The sequence below is a fragment of the Panthera leo genome, chromosome D1, assembly GCF_018350215.1.
Source record: "Panthera leo isolate Ple1 chromosome D1, P.leo_Ple1_pat1.1, whole genome shotgun sequence".
Classification (NCBI taxonomy): Eukaryota; Metazoa; Chordata; class Mammalia; order Carnivora; family Felidae; genus Panthera; species Panthera leo.
This window is the reverse complement of record NC_056688.1, coordinates 61,407,923-61,425,833: the sequence shown is the minus strand read 5'-3', so window position 1 is coordinate 61,425,833 and position 17,911 is coordinate 61,407,923. Positions and strand designations below refer to the sequence as shown.

Sequence of the window (17,911 nt, the reverse complement as noted above, 5' to 3'; positions counted from 1 at the left end):
TAAAGATTGGCTGAACAACAGAATGATACATTATCGCAACTCTTCAGTTAATGTGGAGGATATTTACAATTCTTCCTTTTTACTGTTTCAACCCAAGCCTCATCAACCATCTTCAAGTCATTGCAGGCTGCTGGTGGGGGCCAAGGAGGGGCTTGAGATGTGAATTGCATACTGGTTGGAGCCAGTAGGGATAGGTGCAGGAGGGAAGCGAGGTTGGGGGTGGGGGTGGGGATGAAGTATCAAATTGGGCATGAACAGCAGAGTGCCTCTGAGGAATGGGTATTTTTTTTAATTTTCTTTTTAACGTTTATTTACTTTTGAGAGAAAGATACAGAGGTATGGGGGGCAGTGCGGGGGGGGGTGGGGTGGGGAGGTGGGCAGAGAGAGGGAGACACAGAACCCAAAGCAGGCTCCGGGCTCTGAGCTGTCAGCACAGAGCCGGCTGTGGGCCTTGAAGTCAGAGACCACGTGATCGTGATCTTAACGGACTGAGCCACCCAGGCTCCCCGGAGACGGGTGTTTTTTCAAAACAAAGGAGTGATATAATCATTTTGGAAAGCATTTAGAGAGACCAGGTGATGAAGAGAAGGGAGTTAGTATTATTCTATGTTCAGGGAACCAGTGAAAATTATTGTTCAGGAGGGGAATATGAATAATAAGTTTTAATAAAATTGATACATATGTGGGTGCATACCTGATCAGAGAAGAAGTATAGACTTGGGACTGGCCGTAGCAGCTTGGTGTGATGAGGAAGTGATTGGGAAAAGAACGGGCAGGACAAAGATTCAGCAGGACTTGGAAATTGATTGACAGATAGTGGGGAAGTCACAGATGATAGCCAGTTTCTTGTCTGGTGAGTAAGAAAGAAGGACATTTTTTCTGTCTCTATTGACACGGAAAAAAATGCCCAGATGCCTCTTACTTTGAAGCTGGAAAGAGCACAACTGCTCTCCTGGCAATCATTTCAAACCTCAGCGTGTTGAAGAAGTCTCTCGAAAGCTCAAACTGACTCAACAAATAATTAATAGGTTTCAGAAGACTGAATCTCCTTTTTACTCCCATTTCACTGATCTTTATTACTGCTTCTTCCCCAGAATCTTTCCCGCATGCACCCACCCCGAAGAGTTCCCCAAATGTAGGCTTCTTGGATGGGGCACATGAGGTCATGGCTGCTCCAATTCAACAGCCTCTGGAGTTTCTTTGGCATTTTCAGGAGTCCCACAGTCTCATATAACAACAGAGCAGAATAGACAGGAGTCACTGATGCACCATTTGCTTGCAGTCACTCACACACTTAAAACACATGTATAGAGCACCTTCTGCAAACACTTACAGTATCTAACACTTTTGAATCCTGCATTTGTCTTATTCTCTATTTTAAACATTGCTCTATTTTCTAAATTAAAATGGCAGGATTTATTCTTTTCCTGTGTTTTTCTTATTTCTCCCCTGAGCACATTTTCCCTCCATCAGCCCTTTTTCCTTGCTGTCCTCGTGGATTGTGAACACGTACACACACACACACACACACGCACACACACACACACAAAACGCATGCCTTCAACATCAGAGTATTTAATATTTGAATGGGTTCTCATATTTCTCAATAGTCTATAAAAGCCACTTGAGCAAAACAGTTTGAGAAGGAACAAGATATTCTTGCAATATTAATCTAGACAAGAGTACAAACAGATTAGAAATGGTATCAGTATCATGATTAAAATTCTCTAATGGCTTCCTACTCAAGATAATGAAGCTAATCCTGAAGAGCTGTAAGCATGTGTTACCTCTACTATCATCTCTGACCACTCTTTTCTTTGCTATTTCCATATCAACACCATCGACCCACTATTTGTCTCTCTGTATATACAGGTACATTGCGTATGTGTGGGAGGGTGTGCGTTTTCCTGCCTTAGAGCTTTACATTTGCTATTCCAACTTCCAGAACCTTTCTTTCTTAGTATCTTCCCATGGCAGCAACTTCATGCCATTGTGGCCTCAGCTCAAATATTGCCCCCTTAAAGAGATCATTGCTAATATAATTGTGTCCCACTCACAATGAGATATAAATTGTCCTCATAGCACCTGGATGATCTTAAGGCCACTTTTGTCCATTTGAGTAAGCAATGCTGTGATATGTCACAAGTAGACCCTAAGAACTTCAGGTAAATCTAGGAGATGTTCACACCCTCTTTTAGCTTTGGGACAGCTTAGACAACTGAGCACTGACCTGACTGCAGTCTAGGATGGCTGTGAGAAGGGGAATATTTGGAAACATTGGAGTTGAGAGAACTGAACTAAGATCAAAGGGCCTAAGGAGCACTTCTCGAAATCTAGAGGGACCTGTTTGAATTCTTTGTTTTTAGAAGAGACTTGTATAGAGGTGAAGAAAAATGACTATTGGTAACTTGAACTTTACTTTTTTTCTCTCCTGGAGGCAGAAAAAACAAGGCCAAGGAGAAATATCTATGCAGGCAAATGTTGGCTCTATATAAGGAAGGAATCTACGGTTCACAAATACATTGCTAAGGTTATTCATATATAGGCTGGACACTTGTACAAAATTGCTCCTAGAGACCCATTTCAAACTTACATCCTATAAATCCTAAGGTGGGGCAGAGCATCTCTGAGGGAGGGAAATGGCAAGAACATGTGTCCTGGAGTGGCTATGGAAAGAAACCTGTGGATCCTTGTTTTTCAGCCCACAAAATAGGAGGTTGGTCGTGGGGAGAAGAAAGAAAAAGTGGAATCATGGCCAGGGGTTAGTCCAGGAGAACACACTTGTGTTTAGTCACTGGGCAAGACCCCAGGCTTTGTGGGAAATTGACATTGGTGTGGTTCTAAATGGAAGTTGGCTGGCCAGATACCTGGAGGCCCACCTGGAACTCTCTGTCCCTCGTACATATCTGTTATCTCTTGCCACCTCCACAGCTCCTGGGAAACATGCTTGTGACTCTTCTGGCAAACCTTTTTGGCGAGGCATTCACCCCCTGGGTGAAGGCAGAAGATGGTGACTGGACTGGCTAATGCCTTGACCCACTGGGATCACTGAGTCCCCTGTTTAGTATTGTAGAGTCAGCAAAGAAGAGCTTATTTTCAAACAATAGCAATAGGAGTGGTAGCAGTAGTAGTAATGATAATGATAATAGCAATGGTAATAATAGTGCTCTGCTAAGAATTCTTTACTGATTGTCTTCAGTTCTACTTTTCCCATGTGCTGTTACACTTGTGAGAATCCCAGGAATTATTTGTTGTGCTGTGAGTATGTGTGTGTGTGTGTGTGTGTGTGTGTGTGTGTGTGTGTCTGTGTGTGTGTGTGTGTGTGTGTGCATGCAATCTCCCCATTCAATATTTGTATGCAGTAAAGATTTTGGCAAGAAAATAAAAAACAATAGGGCAATGAAAGGAATATATGCTTGGGACATACATTTGGGGAAAACATACACTTAGGGGCTCTTCAAGTTAAAGCTAATGACATGTGGCTGGGGGCATGGGGGAGGCTGTGATGAGAGAGGATGGGTGTCACGGGACAAGAACTCCTCTGAACCAGATGATTACATGGGTCTGAGTGAGGACTCTGGGGAAGACCAAGGATGGAGATAGCGTACCAGTGGGGATTCTTCTGGGGAAAATTAACCCAGTTCTCAAAAGGTCAAGGTCCAGGCAAGGGCTGCAATTCCATTCCGTTAACAGGGGGGAACATGTTTTCTAAAAGCAGCTGGTTTGTCACAAGCTCTTGTGAGGATAGATTAGGGATGGGAGGGGTTGGAGGTCTGAGCAGGGGGATAACTCTTTGAAATCACCTCCAAAGAACTGGCCCTGGGCTTTAGGAAAGAATTTTGTGGCTTAAGTGGTGAGAGCCTCTGGGGACATTAAATTGACTGCATACCATCAGGAGACAGCATGCGGGAGCCAGCAGATTTGCTACAGTGTTTCAGAGAAGGGAGATCCCTATAAACTACTCAGAGAGGTGGGGATTTAGGTGGGGGGAGATGAACCAGAAGAGGCTGAGAAGGCAGCTCAGCCAAGCAGATGAGCACTGAGAGATCAAAAGGGAAAGGAAAGATATTGCACAGAATAGTTGGGGAGGATCACAGGAGTATTCCTCTGACCAGAAGTTAATTTCGAGTTATAGACAAAGCTGTAATGTGATGGACAGGACAGTGAGAAAGTTAGCCTCACTGTGGGTGTTGAGTAGATTAGCAATCACGCTGATGCCAGGTTTACAAATCTCTGCTCGTTTCCCACGCCTTAGTGTAAAATACCCACACTCTACCCTCAGGTGCCCAAATGGTGAGGCCTGGGGCCGTCACTCCAACTTTGCTCCTTCCCACTCTTCCCTTAACATCTCTCTCTCTCAGATCTTGTCATGCCTTAGGCTTGTCGTGTTAGGCCTTTCTTTCTTTCTTTCTTTCTTTCTTTCTTTCTTTCTTTCTTTCTTTCTCTCTTTCTTTCTTTCTCTCTTTCTTTCTCTCTTTCTTTCTCTTTCTTTCTTTCTTTCTTTCTTTCTTTCTTTCTTTCTTTCTTTCTTTCTTTCTTTCTTTCTTTCTTTCTTTCTTCTTTCTCCTTTTCTGTCCAGCCTCCAAGTTTCACACTTGTCTTTCCTGGCTTCAAGGAAACTACTTATGCCTGGCTCCATATTGTCATCAAGGTCCTAGTTCAAATGTATCTTCCTTTCAGACCTCTGTCCTTACATTATTTTTGTCTAGTCACTTGCCACCATGTCATCAGATGCGTTTTGTTCCTCGTCATATAACAAACACCATCTGAACTTCTTTGCTGATTTAATTATTAGTGTCAGTATCCTCTACCCACTAGAATGTGAGCACGATGAGACTAGATACATTGTTTTGTTTTTTCCAGGATTTCCAGTTGTTGTTTTTTTTTAATTTTTTAATGTTTATTTATTTTTGAGAGAGGGGGAGGAGCAGGAAGAGGGAAAAGTCCAAGCAGGCGGGAACTCAAAGACCGGTGAGATCATGATCTGAGCTGAAGTCAGATGCTTAACCAACTGAGCCACCCAGGATCCCCAAGATTCTCAGTTTTTAAAACAATGCATGGCATTATTGGCCTCGGTCAATATGTGCTTTTTAAATACGTGATGGATGAATGACCAGAAAACTGATAGATGACTGTGATGATGATCTAGCATCGATGCGATAAGCTTCCAGACAGCAGTGGGAACAGTGAGCATGGAAATAAAGTGGAAGCGTGAAACAGCCATGAACGGGAGAAGTAAAAATATTCTTGCAAAGTAATTGTCTAAAGAAGGTGAGAGAAAAGCAGGAGTTAGAGGTAACTACCAGAATCATTGTTGGTTTGCTGGAAATGTGGGAGGCTATTTGCCAACATTCAGAGATGCAGATATCCCCAAGTCTGTGGGGTCCCTGTGTGCACACAGTGTGCCAAACAAGCACCAGGGCCATCAGGGAACAAGGGCCCTGAGCCTTTCCCTCCGACCATGCACATGGCTAAGGGTAGGTGGGATTCCTGGCTGTGGTCAACATTTCCTTGGGTTTCTTTTATGTCATTGACTTCTTCCCTTGAAGAAATCTTTTTGGGATTGATTCACACATTTTTTCTTTATATCTCTGTACCAAAGTGTTCACATCAGCACAGCTGGACTTGAGAGCTCACAGATAATCAAGTCTGTCATGATAAAGTAGCTTCCAGCACCTTAACAATTCTTATCCACAGTGTAAATGTAAGTTTTTTCCCAAGATAAATTGATAAAAGCCTTCACTATGTCAAACAGACAAAGGATTTCTTTTATACTAGCAGAAATCCAACACTAATATATTGGGCTGAACTCTTTACATGTTAGAGTACCCTTGTAAATACGCATGGAGATTATTTCTTAAATTGAGAAAAAAATTTTTTTTGTAAGAGTCATCTCCGGGAGAAACAAACAAACCAGCTTCCTGGAGCTTAAAACATGGGAACAATAAACTCTGAGATAGAGAGAGAGAAAAAAAAATACATATATATATTTTATATTTTATATATATATGATATATATATTTATATTTCATTATATATATATATAAAAATATGAATACATATATAATATAAAATATATATATAAATATATATTATATTTAAATATATATATATAATATAAACCATTTCCTCTCTCCCTGGAAGTGTGCCCCATCTAGACCTATAAATGCTTGTTTGAGACGCATGAGACCAAAGCACATTAGGCTACAGGATAGTAGTGTGTGAAACACTGTCAGTGAGGATTGCCTCTGCCTGATTAGAAATGAGGAATGGTTAACCACAACAAAGGAGTGTAGATACAATAAATGCCAGAGACAACTCCCCTAATCCCTAGCTGTGGCCACAGAGTCTAATATTTTCTGTTGAACACTCAGTTTTCTCCAATACTCAATTCTGTATCTTCTGAAACAACTGAGTGAATAGTTCACATTGGCCAGAGACACTGTGTGTATAATCAGAGTGAACAAAATTGTTCAGACAAGGAGATGCACATATATTTTAATAGAACTCGCCAACAATCAGGCAGTACTCAGTTCTCCAAATTACTTAGTTTTTACCTATCCTATTTCTGAACTAAAGCTGGATTGGGATCTTTTCTTCTTCACTTATAAAAGTATAAGCCTCATCTAAGCTTTAGGAAAACTGGTGACCAAGAAAAGCTATGGCTTCTTTTATACCCAAAGAAAACAACAGAGTGATGTCTTGTAAACACCTGACACAATGCCCAGAAGATCTCTAATTCTTATGCCTCTGAATTCTAGTTATGCCTCATGGTCAGCCTGCAGGTCATCTCAGGGCTGATGGGGTGGGAAGACTGAGATACGACATGCATAGTGGATGGTGGGGAAGGGCAGCAGAATCCTCCTGATAGAGTCACCCAACACTATCAGAGACACAAATGTCCATCCTGCTGACCCTCCCTTGTCCAAACCCCACCCTGGTGGTGACAACCCACACTTGACCAATAGTCTCACCTCATTGGGAGAAGCAAGGGCCTGGAAACTAGAAGTGACGAATAAAAGGCCACACGGAGAAGCAGCAGCACAGACTTGCTTTTGGCACCTTAGTGATCACCAGTAAACTCCCAGATACCATGGTGCATTTTACGGCTGAGGAGAAGGCTGCTGTTGTTAGCCTGTGGGCCAAGGTGAACGTGGAGTTGGTTGGAGGCGAGGTCCTGGGAAGGTAGGCACTGGAAGGGGGCAGGAAGGCAGAAAGTGTTCCTGAAAGGGGAATTGGTCAGGTTTCTTACATACTGTGACTTCCCATCTGGTCTGTGACTATGATCATCCCACAGGCTCCTGGTTGTTTTTCCATGGACCCAGAGGTTCTTTGACAATTTTGGCAACTTATCCTCTGAGTCTGCCATAATGGGCAACCCCAGGGTCAAGGCCCATGGCAAGAAGGTACTGACCTCCTTTGGAAACGCTGTTAAACATATGGATGACCTCAAGGACACCTTTGCTGAGCTGAGTGAGCTGCATTGTGACAAGATGCATGTGGATCCTGAGAACTTCAAGGTGAGTTCTAGGCATGCTTGTGCTCTGTTCCTTCACCCCATATATTTGCATTGTGGGTACGTTAGGAAACACAGGTACTTAACTCTGATTCTATGAAGGTAATTTTTGGGATGTAATATTTAAGGAAGAGCTTGATTTTGGTAGTTAGGTTATTCCAAACGTCATAGTTAAGATGGAGTAGGATAATTATTGTGACCAGTGGAGACCACTGGCCATCTTATATTTCTGAAACAATTATTATGACCAGGGAAGAACATTGGCCACAACTGAGTTAAATGGTTTTGGCCTGAGCATACAATTACAGGAAGAAGAATGCCTTACCTTTGGTAATTGAAATTTTGTCTAAAAATGATGAATACATTTATGCATGATTCTTGAGTTTAGAACCTGGACTAAGCAAGACAAAATAACAGCAATCTTTTCAATGGATGGTTGTGACCCCTGCCCCCTTTAACAGTGATGGAATGCTCTCGTATACATGGCAGAAGATTCTTTGTCATGTGAGTGACCAAACAATTTGAATGTACATATTATCTGGGGACTTAGACTATACTTGCAGTACTATAATCCTACTTAAAAAAAAGACAGAGTCTCTACAAAAGAGAAGCCATCCATAGCAATATTCTAATGTGGAAGCTGGCAGGGCAAATGAGAGAAGGCCAGACACAATGGAAGGTTCAGGGCTAGGAGTCATATTGATGCCGATGTCAAGCATATTATGGTAAACTTCTGTGGGATCATGACCCTGAAAGTTACTCAATCTCTTATCAGGAAGATAATGGATGTGACCAGTTTGAGGCTTTCTGTTCACTAGGTACCATTTTCTTTTTATCCCCACTCTCTCCCCAGCTTCTAGGCAACATGATTTTGATTGTCTTGGCAACTCACTTCAGCAAGGAGTTTACTCCACAGGTGCAGGCTGCTTGGCAGAAGCTGACCACTGCTGTGGCTAATGCTCTGGCCCACAGGTACCACTGAGGTGCTTATCTAACCATGTTGGCACCTACTGGATGGCCCTGTGTTCCAAGAGTCCATCTCCTGCAGATGGGCAGTGTCCTGCCCCCTTACTTAAGTGCTATATGATAAAAATAAAATAAACATTGTGTTCTATAAGAAACATCCTTGTCTTCTCTGCCTTTATCTCTTATGTTGATTCAGCTAAAAGAAAGCAATCCTATAAGGAACGGGGTTGTTTGAAATAAGGAGTTTGGGGAGGATAGAGAAGAGAGCCTTATAAGATTCTTCAAGATAAGAGTGGCTTTGGGCACCTGGGTGGCTCAGTCAGTTAAGCATCCAACTCTTGGTTTCAGCTCAGGTCATGATCTCACAGTTCGTGTGTTCAAGTCCTGCATTGGGTTCTACACTGAAGTCGTGGAGCCTGCTTTAGATTCTCTCTCTCTCCTTCCCTCTCTGCCCCTCCCCCACTTGTTCTCTCTCTCTCTCTCTCTCTCTGTCTCTCTCTCCCTCTCAAAATAAATCAATAAGCTTAAAAAAAGAGTAGCTTCAAACGAAGGTACTTCTAGGAAAGGAAAGTAGACTCGAGTTGAATAATGTCTACAGCAAAAGGGAGAATGGAGATACTCTAGAGAAATGTAAGAAGAATGTTGTAGTGAGTTGGGGTTCACCGAGGGGACTGTATAGGCTCAGAGCTCTTTGGTGCTATATTTTGCTTCCATTTAATATAAGAAACATGTTTTTATCAGCTGTAATAAAGTTCAGATGGGACTACCCAGAGACCTAGGCAAGGACCATGCTCTAAACTTTCCCTAGTGTCTTCAGTGGTATTAATGGAGGAACTGTCTCTAAGGCATAGGAAGTAACTGCTTTGATTTGAATCTGTACCTCACCTGCTAGTTCTGTGACCTGGAACATGTTTCCAATTCCTTTGGTGGAGACAAAAGGCCATTAATGTGGGAAAATGACAAATGCAGGGTGTAAGTGACAGAAGAGAAATCAGTCCCTTGAAAGCAGCACAGCAGCATAAAATTAGGGACACTGCTGCCAGGAAAAAGCAGAAAAGAAACTATCATTATAAGCAAAGTACCAGTGAAATTTCTTGCACACACGAGTAACATAGTGAATAGGGAATTTTAGGGAAACTGATCCATGTATGGATATAGAACTGACAAGACAGGGTCTAACGTGGATCTATCCATAGGAATGTGCTGTGATTAGAATGAGGGTAAAGCACTGAACTTCACAGGGGCAATTAAACTAAGAAAAAAGTAAGATGTCATTGTGGCAAAGATACAGCAGGACTTGGAAGAGAGTGCAGTAGAGAGTAGTGAAGTCACAGATGATAGCCAGGTTCCCTGTCTGGTGAATGAAAAGAGGAAAACCTATTCTCAGAACAGAAAATGCCGAGAGTCTCTTGTATGGAGCTGGCAGTTGAGCACAGCCATTTTTGTGGCCATCACTTTAAATTCCAATACCCAAGCCCCCGGCATAGAAGCAAAAAGCCTGGGCTTTGGGAATAGCAGGAAAAGATCAAATTACATCCCCATCACCTCGAAAAGTTTAGTCGACATTTCCCAGAATGAATTTCCTTGTTTGTAAAGTGGAATAATAATTCCTACCTCACAAATACATTACAAAGTTTTCTGTTTTTGTTTTTCTTCCAAGATTTTATTCAAATTTAACTTAGTTAATATATAGCGTAGTATTGGTTTCAAGAGTAGAATTCAGTGATTCATCACTTACATGTAACACCCAGTGTTCAACACAAGTGCCCTCCTTAATGCCCATCACCCATTTAGCCCATCCCCCAACCTCTCCTCCAGCAACCCTCAGTTTGTTCTCTACAGTTAAGAGTCTCCTGTGGTTTGTCCCCCTCTCTGTTTCTATCTTTTTTCATTTTTTCTTCCATTCCATCTATTTTGCTTCTTAAATTCCACATGTGAGTGAAATCATATAGTATTTGTCTTTCTCTGATTCGTTTTGCTTAGTGTAATACACTCTATTTCCATCCACATTATTGCAAATGGCAAGATTTCACTCTTTTCTGATGGCGGAGTAATATTCCAGTGTGTGTGTGTGTGTGTGTGTGTGTGTATTTGCTTTTGAAACATTTAGAACATTTGGAGGACAGGTATGGCTGTCATCATTCAGACCTCCCCCTGCAGGACCACACCTAGGCCTGGGCCAATCTGCTCACGGGAGCAGGGAGGGTAAGATCAGGCCTGGGCATAAAACAAAGAGCAGGGATAGTACCAGCTTACACTTGTTTCTGACACAACTGTGTTCACTAGCAACCACACAAACAGACACCATGGGATTTCTGAGTGCTGAGGAGAAGGGTCTGGTCAATGGCCTGTGGAGCAAGGTGAACGTGGATGAAGTTGGTGGTGAGGCCCTGGGCAGGTTGGTATCCAGGTTGCAAGGCAGGCCTAAGGAGAGTGAATGGATGCTGGGCAGGTGGAGAAGGCTCAGTCCCTGGGGCTTCTGACAGGCACTGACTCCCTCTGTCCCTCTGTGCTGTTTTCACCCCTTAGGCTGCTGGTTGTCTACCCCTGGACTCAGAGGTTCTTTCAGTCCTTTGGGGACCTATCCTCTGCTGATGCCATTATGGGCAACAGTAAGGTGAAGGCCCATGGCAAGAAGGTGCTGAACTCCTTCAGTGATGGCCTGAAAAACATCGACGACCTCAAGGGCGCCTTTGCTAAGCTCAGCGAGCTGCACTGTGACAAGCTGCATGTGGATCCCGAGAACTTCAGGGTGAGTCTAGGATATCTTCCGTTTGTTTTTTCTTTTCACTTTCTAGTCTTCTACTCTGGTTCCTTTACCTACCTGTTCACCCTGCAGCTTCCTTTTTACTTTAGAATATATCATCATTGAATGCTTTTCAAAGTGTATGTAGTTTTATAGTTTTCATTCAGTATTCCATGTCGTTTCCTTTCTCACATCCTTGTTTATTTTTAATCAAGCTCTTACTTAATAGTTTATCTTTTGCTTCTCTCTTTTTCTCCCTAACTTTTTTCCCTACTCAGTATCCAAATTATACATACTAGCTCTCATCTTCTACTTCTACACTTGGAATACTCTTTCTATCTCTCCAAATGGGGATTGGAAGGGCTCCTCAAAGGGGAGAGGCTCAAGATGTCATCTAGAGTCCAAAAATCAGTTCAGAATTAAAGAATAATTGGAATTTTATGGAATCAAGACTCAATGGAAAGGAAAGGAAAGTGAATATCTGAGGATGGTAGACCAGAAGTAGGGAAGTAGGGAAGCAGTAGTGCTAAGACAGCCATCATCAGACTAATTAATCTGTTCCTTATTATATAAAACATATATAATAAAACAATACAGTATACATACATATATGGTTACTCATTTCTGCCTATGGAGATAACCTGAAGATCAATTTGGGCTAGAGCATGGGCAGGAAAAAAAAAGATTGTTGGCTCAGTTTCTCAGAAGCCAAGCTTGATTTCTCTGTTAATCATGTATATTTTTCTATCTGTCTTCCCCACAGCTCCTGGGCAACGTGCTGGTGTGTGTACTGGCCCACCACTTTGGCCATGAATTCAACCCCCAGGTGCAGGCTGCCTTTCAGAAGGTGGTGGCTGGTGTGGCCAGTGCCTTGGCCCACAAGTACCATTGAGGTCATGGCCTATTTTCTGGTGACCACTGGAAGAACCTATTTCCCTAAATTCGATCTTCTGAACTTGATGAAATAATGTCCACCTTCAAGGGTATGACTTCTGTCTAATAAAGAACTTTAACTCAACTTCCTGATTCATTTTGCTTTATTTTATTTTATTTTATTTTATTTTATTTTATTTTATTTTATTTTATTTTTGTCTGGAGGTATGCTAAATCCCTTAGGATCTACAGATAGGAAGCTCTTGTGTTTTATTCAAAGAGGTCAAGGAAAATGAGAAAAGGAGGGGCATCATGCATAGTCACTAATGTAGGACACTTCTCCCTCCCGAGCATTTGCATTGTCCAGAAAGTTTTATTTTTTTTTTAATTTTTTTTTTTTTTAATTTTTTTTTTTTTTAACGTTTTATTTTATTTTTGGGACAGAGAGAGAGAGAGACAGAGCATGAACGGGGGAGGGGCAGAGAGAGAGGGAGACACAGAATCGGAAACAGGCTCCAGGCTCCGAGCCATCAGCCCAGAGCCTGACGCGGGGCTCGAACTCACGGACCGCGAGATCGTGACCTGGCTGAAGTCGGACGCTTAACCGACTGCGCCACCCAGGCGCCCCCAGAAAGTTTTAAATACATAGAGAATACTGGCATTACAGGGCCTCTGTGGAAGGCTTCACACCAAAGGCATAGCCTTCAGGCTAATGCTTTGATCTATTTCCAACATTTACTAAAAAAATACCATGCTCAGCTGGAGACATAATGAATGATCAAGACACTGTCCTGTTTCTTTTGTTGCCTACATGTCTTGCTTGCAGTGTAGCTTTAAATACCACACTTCCTCAAGTGCTCCTGCTCTAAGGAATAACTTCCATCTTTTACTTGCCCCAAACACCCTCATAAATAATTCCTGCTCCCACCCTCCCATTTTAGACAAAATTCAATGCTTGTTTATTACTTGTGAGGCCTTTGGACCCTGGCCTTAATGAACTTTCCAATATTGCCTAAGGAAATCCTTCCAAACCCATCCCTTCTACTTATTTTTAACATTTCTTCTTATCCATCACACTCACATTCTATGCTGTATAAATGTGTCTGACCATTTTATACTGTCTTATATGACTACTGTGCTCTGTTAAGTTCCTCCATAGGCAGTGAGTGAATATGTACTAAATGAAATAGTCAGTGGATGAATAAGTGATTATTCCCCATCTTCGAACTGTGGAACTAGAGAACAATCTGAGCAAGAGAGCATTGCATAGAGTTCCTCCGGTATTGATGCTACAATATGCAATGAGGAAGCACATAGGGAAGTAAAACACTGATCAGAGATTTGCTTTCTGTTCCTTGTGTGCTGGACATTGGGCCTTATGAACTAATGACTTACATATTTGTAAAAGTTCCCAGAATGAAGTCAAGATTCTGCCCCTGGAGATATACAGTTTCATATTTAACTTGGGAAAAAATTGCCCCTTTGCTTTTCATTAGTCAACACCATGGCCAACTTAGCGATGTCAATAAAAGCTTGAGCCCAGTGGAGGAAATACCAGTGGCAATTATAAACTGAAACATTAAGTATCTTGTAATAATTACCACATACTTTATCAAAGTTATGGCTAGGTTGACTTTACTGCTTTTCATATAAGGCTACGACTTTTAAAAACTGTATGTCCATAACTTTTCTGAGTTCTGCTCTTCTTAGGGTATTTTTGCTTTATTTAATTTTATGAATTTAATTTAATTTAATTTTTGAAAGGATACTAAACTGAGGTAATTGAGAGATTGTGCATCTGGAAGAGAAGTGTAAAAGATAACTTTCTTGACCCAGGAAAATATGTATTAGATTGTTGAAATGCCTAGATGACTGAAGGGAATGTAAAATTGAACACTACTGCACGTACAAAAGTGTTTTGGTTCAGTGTCATTTTTGAAACATGTAAAACAACATACCTCTGGATGACAATCAAGAGAATCTTCTTCAGGATGGATAGTCATGAAGAGAATCTTGAAGTCATACTCTTCATTACACTCAGACTAGGCCCATCCTGGTTCAAAACATTAAGAACTGTGCAAACTTGACATACTGGAGAAAAATAAAATTTAAAAAATTATCTCTCTCGGGGACTCTCTCTCTCTCTCTCTCTGTGTGTGTGTGTGTGTGTGTGTGTGTTAGTGCACATGTGTGCATATGTGTATGTGTGTATGTTAGTGCCCAATGGAACTGGAATCAAGGTAAAGCAGACATCCTGTGGTTCCCCTTCACAGGGTAGAAATAAATTTAAAAGGAAAAGAGGGCACTGGGTCTAGAAGCTTTCTAGAATCTTCAAATATTGATCAGGATTTGAGCCTGAGGCTCAGAACATAGCCACATTTACTCTTATTTTTCTCTGATAAGTCTGAGCTTTTGATGTCTTATTACAACTTTCAGCCTTGTCACTGCAGAGTCATGAGTAAGAAAAGGAGAAGTCCATTTCCCTCTTCAGTCATGCTAAGTAGCAATGGTAAGATAGAACAGCAGTTCCTGTCCGGAAGCCAGGAAGATGGTGACTCTAGCAGTTGTCAGCACAAAAGAGTGGTCCATACATTCGTGGCCAAAGAAGACTGAAGGAAGAAGATATAACAGAACTTAGGGGAACCATTTCTGAGTACAAGTAATGGTAGGGGAAGTCTAAGTAGGTGCTACTTTCTGTCAGTCAAAATAGCAAAGCTATGGCTTTGACAATTTGGTACTTTACATTTAAAATATAAACATACTCCATATTGTTATTTAGTAAGGCATCTGAATTTCTCATGACATATCTACAAAAGATATGTACAGACCTCCCTTTGTACACTTACACCTGAACTCTGATATCAGGAGTGTGAAATAGAGTCTTGGAAACAGTCTGAATGTAAAGCAATGGTAAAGCTAATGGAGGTTTAAATTTAGTAAAATGAAACTCAAAGCCTACAGGTCAAACAAAATGTGTGTGTGTGTGTGTGTGTGTGTGTGTGTGTGTGTGTGTATTTGCTTTTGAAACATTTAGAACATTTGGAGGACAGGTATGGCTGTCATCATTCAGACCTCCCCCTGCAGGACCACACCTAGGCCTGGGCCAATCTGCTCACGGGAGCAGGGAGGGTAAGATCAGGCCTGGGCATAAAAGGAAGAGCAGGGATAGTACCAGCTTACACTTGCTTCTGACACAACTGTGTTCGCTAGCAACCACACAAACAGACAACATGTCGTTTCTGAGTGCTGAGGAGAAGGGTCTGGTCAATGGCCTGTGGAGCAAGGTGAACGTGGATGAAGTTGGCGGTGAGGCCCTGGGCAGGTTGGTATCCAGGTTGCAAGGCAGGCCTAAGGAGAGTGAATGGATGCTGGGCAGGTGGAGAAGGCTCAGTCCCTGGGGCTTCTGACAGGCACTGACTCCCTCTGTCCCTCTGTGCTGTTTTCACCCCTCAGGCTGCTGGTTGTCTACCCCTGGACTCAGAGGTTCTTTCAGTCCTTTGGGGACCTGTCCTCTGCTGATGCCATTATGAGCAACGCTAAGGTGAAGGCCCATGGCAAGAAGGTGCTGAACTCCTTCAGTGATGGCCTGAAAAACATCGACGACCTCAAGGGCGCCTTTGCTAAGCTCAGCGAGCTGCACTGTGACAAGCTGCACGTGGATCCCGAGAACTTCAGGGTGAGTCTGTGGGGTAGTCTCCTTCTCTTCCTTTTTCTGGACAAGCTCATGTTTTCCGTAAAGGGTATGGACATCCGGATGTTGTTTAAAATGGGAAAGAGGTATTCTAGTTGCACCAATATGGACTATTCAGGACTATTTTGTTTATTTCACCCTCTTTGCTTGTCCTCTTTTTGTTCTCTGTAATGACTTTCCTTGATTGTTTCAATTAAACTTTTGAGTGTTTAATTTAAACATTTCTCTTAATCCATCTAAAATTTTTTAGTCTAATGATTTTTTCCCTTATCTCTTCCTTTGAAAGCAAGGAGGGTAAAATATGATTGCTTCTTTACATAGTTTGAAAGAATAACCGTGATATTTAAGTTCCAGTTTAGGTCAGAAGGAAAGAAACATTTCTAAATGTAAAATCAGGCTGATATGGTTAGAGTCACATCAATAGCAGCATCTGAAATCCAGTACGTTTCTGCTTATATTCTATGTGCACAACTTGCATCTGTGGATGGGGCTGGGGTACTCTGAGCCTAAGCTGGATCCCTCTGCTAACCACGTACATACCTCTTGTCTCTTCCCCACAGCTCCTGGGCAACGTGCTGGTGTGTGTGCTGGCCCACCACTTTGGCCATGAATTCAACCCCCAGGTGCAGGCTGCCTTTCAGAAGGTGGTGGCTGGTGTGGCCAGTGCCCTGGCCCACAGATACCACTGAGCTCCCTTTGTTGCTTTCCAGGGAAACTCCCTTGGTCCCCAGACCCTAATACCTGGACATGTCTAAATCATGAAATTCTTTGAACATCTGGCTCCTGCCTAATAAAGAATATTTATTTTCATTGCACTGGTGTATTTAAATTATTTCTGCATCTCTCACTCGAATGGGTACATGGTATGGGAGAGCAAAGCATTTAAAACATAAAGAAATGAGGGGCTAGTTCAGACCTTGGGAAAATACATCTATATCTTAGCCTCCATGACAGGAGAGGTCGTAAATAGCTACATATGTGGGAAACAGATCCTGCTGCCTATTTTACTTTCCCTTAGAGAAGGATTCAAGTGGAGGGTTGATTTGGGGTTTGGATTTTTCCTATGCTTTATTTAAATCATTTATTTTATTTAGCCTTCCTTATAAATGTCTTCCTTCTCTCCAGTTGTCCAGAGCCTCACAGCCCTAAATCCACCAAGTTTTTCTTCCTGAAGATTCCACTGTTCCTCTGAGATTTCCCTTCGTCTTTTGCTGTCCCATTATTTGCCCTCCTCATCACTCTTATCCTGGTTCCCTCTATCATCTTATAACAGAGACTCCATATGAAGGACCCAAAGTGGGGGAGGTAGTTTCACTGCTCCTGGCCTTGAGACTTTCACAGTCTGCATTGGAAGGAAGGAACAAGTAATATTTTGAGAAATATATGACTAAGGAGAATGTGAAAAGGGACTTTTCATGTCTTGATATTCACTAATGTCTTGCAATCGTTTTGTGGGCTCACACCAAATGGAATACTATTCTCCTCAAGATGCTTCAGCATGCATACCCAGGAAGTGATTGGAGGCCTCTTCCCTCCTCCGTCTCTCTCTGATGCCTCTGATGACATCTCTGCCTTTCTAGTTATTAGTATAGTGTTACCATCAGCAACTGATTTCATTTCCTGGTCAATAGCCACTTATGTGGATCCTAGATTCTGGAAATCAAATGACTTTGAAGTGGTCCTTGTCCTTTCCCACATTCCCATTCTGAATATAGCTAGGAAGACTCTGAAAGTATTGCAACCAACAAGTAAATTAATCAATTAATTAAATTAATATGCAGGCTTCATTCAAACGCAGAATGGAGATGAATACAAGCTGTCCTTCTAAATGCATAACTGATGATTCTCTAAACTTTCAGGATCAGAAGGGAGTTAAAAGCGTGCCTTGCTGACAACTTTGTTCGTCTGCTGAAGGAATCTTCACATTTGTTATTGACCTGAGTATTAATGAATTTGCATACAGAGAGAGCATGGAAGAGCAGAGCTCCTGTAGATCTAGATAGATCTTTGATACAAGCAAAATGGAACGAAGAGTCATCCAAGTATCTACAAGAAAGAGGACTACGCATGCCCACATAAGCATCAGAATGGAGTGGCAAGGTGTGGCAGGGAGGAAGGT

The 17,911-nt window shown here is 42.0% G+C and overlaps 3 protein-coding genes across 3 annotated transcripts; all 3 read left to right on the top strand.

Moving 5' to 3' along the window:
• Positions 1-7,074: 7,074 nt before the first annotated feature.
• LOC122200151 (hemoglobin subunit epsilon-2) lies at positions 7,075-8,587 on the top strand. Its single transcript, XM_042905621.1, has 3 exons — positions 7,075-7,185; positions 7,298-7,520; positions 8,370-8,587. Exons 1-3 carry the CDS (start codon positions 7,094-7,096, stop codon positions 8,496-8,498), a joined length of 444 nt encoding a protein of 147 aa, XP_042761555.1. The 5' UTR covers positions 7,075-7,093; the 3' UTR covers positions 8,499-8,587.
• A 2,140-nt stretch (positions 8,588-10,727) lies between these two features.
• Positions 10,728-12,246, top strand: LOC122200150 (hemoglobin subunit beta-2). Its single transcript, XM_042905620.1, has 3 exons — positions 10,728-10,880; positions 11,012-11,234; positions 11,992-12,246. The coding sequence occupies exons 1-3, from the start codon at positions 10,789-10,791 to the stop codon at positions 12,118-12,120; spliced, it is 444 nt and encodes a 147-aa protein (XP_042761554.1). The 5' UTR covers positions 10,728-10,788; the 3' UTR covers positions 12,121-12,246.
• Positions 12,247-15,269: 3,023 nt separating this feature from the next.
• Positions 15,270-16,607, top strand: LOC122200149 (hemoglobin subunit beta-1). Its single transcript, XM_042905619.1, has 3 exons — positions 15,270-15,423; positions 15,555-15,777; positions 16,353-16,607. The coding sequence occupies exons 1-3, from the start codon at positions 15,332-15,334 to the stop codon at positions 16,479-16,481; spliced, it is 444 nt and encodes a 147-aa protein (XP_042761553.1). The 5' UTR covers positions 15,270-15,331; the 3' UTR covers positions 16,482-16,607.
• Positions 16,608-17,911: the final 1,304 nt, after the last annotated feature.